The sequence below is a fragment of the Eimeria mitis genome, genomic scaffold, assembly GCF_000499745.2.
Source record: "Eimeria mitis Houghton genomic scaffold, Emh_scaff1187, whole genome shotgun sequence".
NCBI classification, from domain to species: domain Eukaryota; phylum Apicomplexa; class Conoidasida; order Eucoccidiorida; family Eimeriidae; genus Eimeria; species Eimeria mitis.
In genome coordinates this window covers 1,820-3,135 of record NW_013568090.1, presented here as the reverse complement: position 1 = coordinate 3,135, position 1,316 = coordinate 1,820, and the positions used below count along the sequence as shown (strand labels likewise).

General features: G+C 56.1%; 1 protein-coding gene across 1 annotated transcript in view; it reads right to left on the bottom strand.

Moving 5' to 3' along the window:
* EMH_0031470 (uncharacterized protein) overlaps window positions 1–1,316 on the bottom strand; it is a gene marked incomplete at both ends in the record, with an annotated part of 3,978 nt that overhangs the window by 2,146 nt on the left and 516 nt on the right. Inside the window, one exon of the mRNA XM_013494521.1 lies at window positions 472–895. Coding sequence (XP_013349975.1) covers window positions 472–895 — 424 coding nt within the window. The remainder of the gene's footprint in view (window positions 1–471; window positions 896–1,316) is intronic.

Below are 1,316 nucleotides of genomic sequence, written 5' to 3'. Positions count from 1 at the left end.
ATATATATATATATATATATATATATATATATATATATATATATAGTTGCTGCTGCAGCTGATGCTGCTGCTGCTGCTATGGCTGCTGCTGCTGTTGCTGCTGCTGCTCATATGGGGGTGCTACTGCTGCTAGTGCTGCTGCTGCTAGTGCTGCTGCTGAAGCAGCAGCTGTTGCTGCAGCAACAGCAGCTGCTGTTGCGGAGGCTGCTGCTAGTGCTGCTGATTGTGCGGCTGATGCTTTTGCTGCTGCTGCTAGTGCTGCTGTTGTAGTTGCTGCTGCTGCCACTGCTGCTGCTGCTGCTGTTCCTACTGGTCCTGCAGCTCTTCTTTCAGCTGCTGCTTCTGCTGCTGCTACTGCTACAGTTGTGGCTGCTGGTGCTGCTGCTGCTGCTGCTGCTGCTTCTGCTGCTGCTGCTGCTGCTGCTGCTGTCCGCCTGCAGCCTCTGCCTCCACAGAATGCAGCGCCGCTACCCCATTACAGCAGCAAAAGCAGCAGCAGCAGCAGCAGCAGCTGCTGCTGCTGCTGCTACTACTACTATAACTACTACTACTACTATTACTACTACTGCTGCTGCTGCTGCTTCTATTGCTGCTGCTACTGTTGCTACTGTTGCTGTTGCTACTGCTGCTACTGTTGCTGTTGCTGCTGCTGCTACTGTTGCTGCTGCTACTGCTGCTACTGTTGCTGCTGCTACTGCTGCTACTGTTGCTGCTGCTGCTGCTGCTGTTGCTGCTGCTGCTGCTGCTGCTGTTGCTGCTGCTGCTGTTGCTGCTGCTGCTGCTGCTGCAGCAGCACTAGTTTTACCTGTATATATTATAAGCAGCAGCTGGCTCTGTCGTAAAGGGGCTCGGATTCCAGGCAAGAGATACGTTGCTGCTGCTTGCTGCTGTGCACCTATACAAGCAGCAGCAGCAGCAGCAGCAGCAGCAGAAGCAGCAGCAGCAGCAGCAGCAGCAGCATTAGCAGCAGCAGCATTAGCAGCAGCAGCAACAACAGCATTAGCAGCAGCTGCTGCAGAATCAGCATCATCATCATCATCAGCAGCAGCAGCAGCAGCACCAGCACCAGCAGCACCAGCAGCACCAGCACCAGCACCAGCAGCTGCAGCAGCAGCAGCACCAGCAGCACCAGCAGCACCAGCACCAGCAGCACCAGCACCAGCAGCCGCACCAGCACCAGCACCAGCAGCAGCACCAGCACCAGCAGCACCAGCACCAGCAGCAGCAGCAGCACCAGCAGCAGCACCAGCACCAGCAGCAGCAGCACCACCACCACCACCATTACCAGCACCAGCAGCAGCACCAGGAGCACCAGG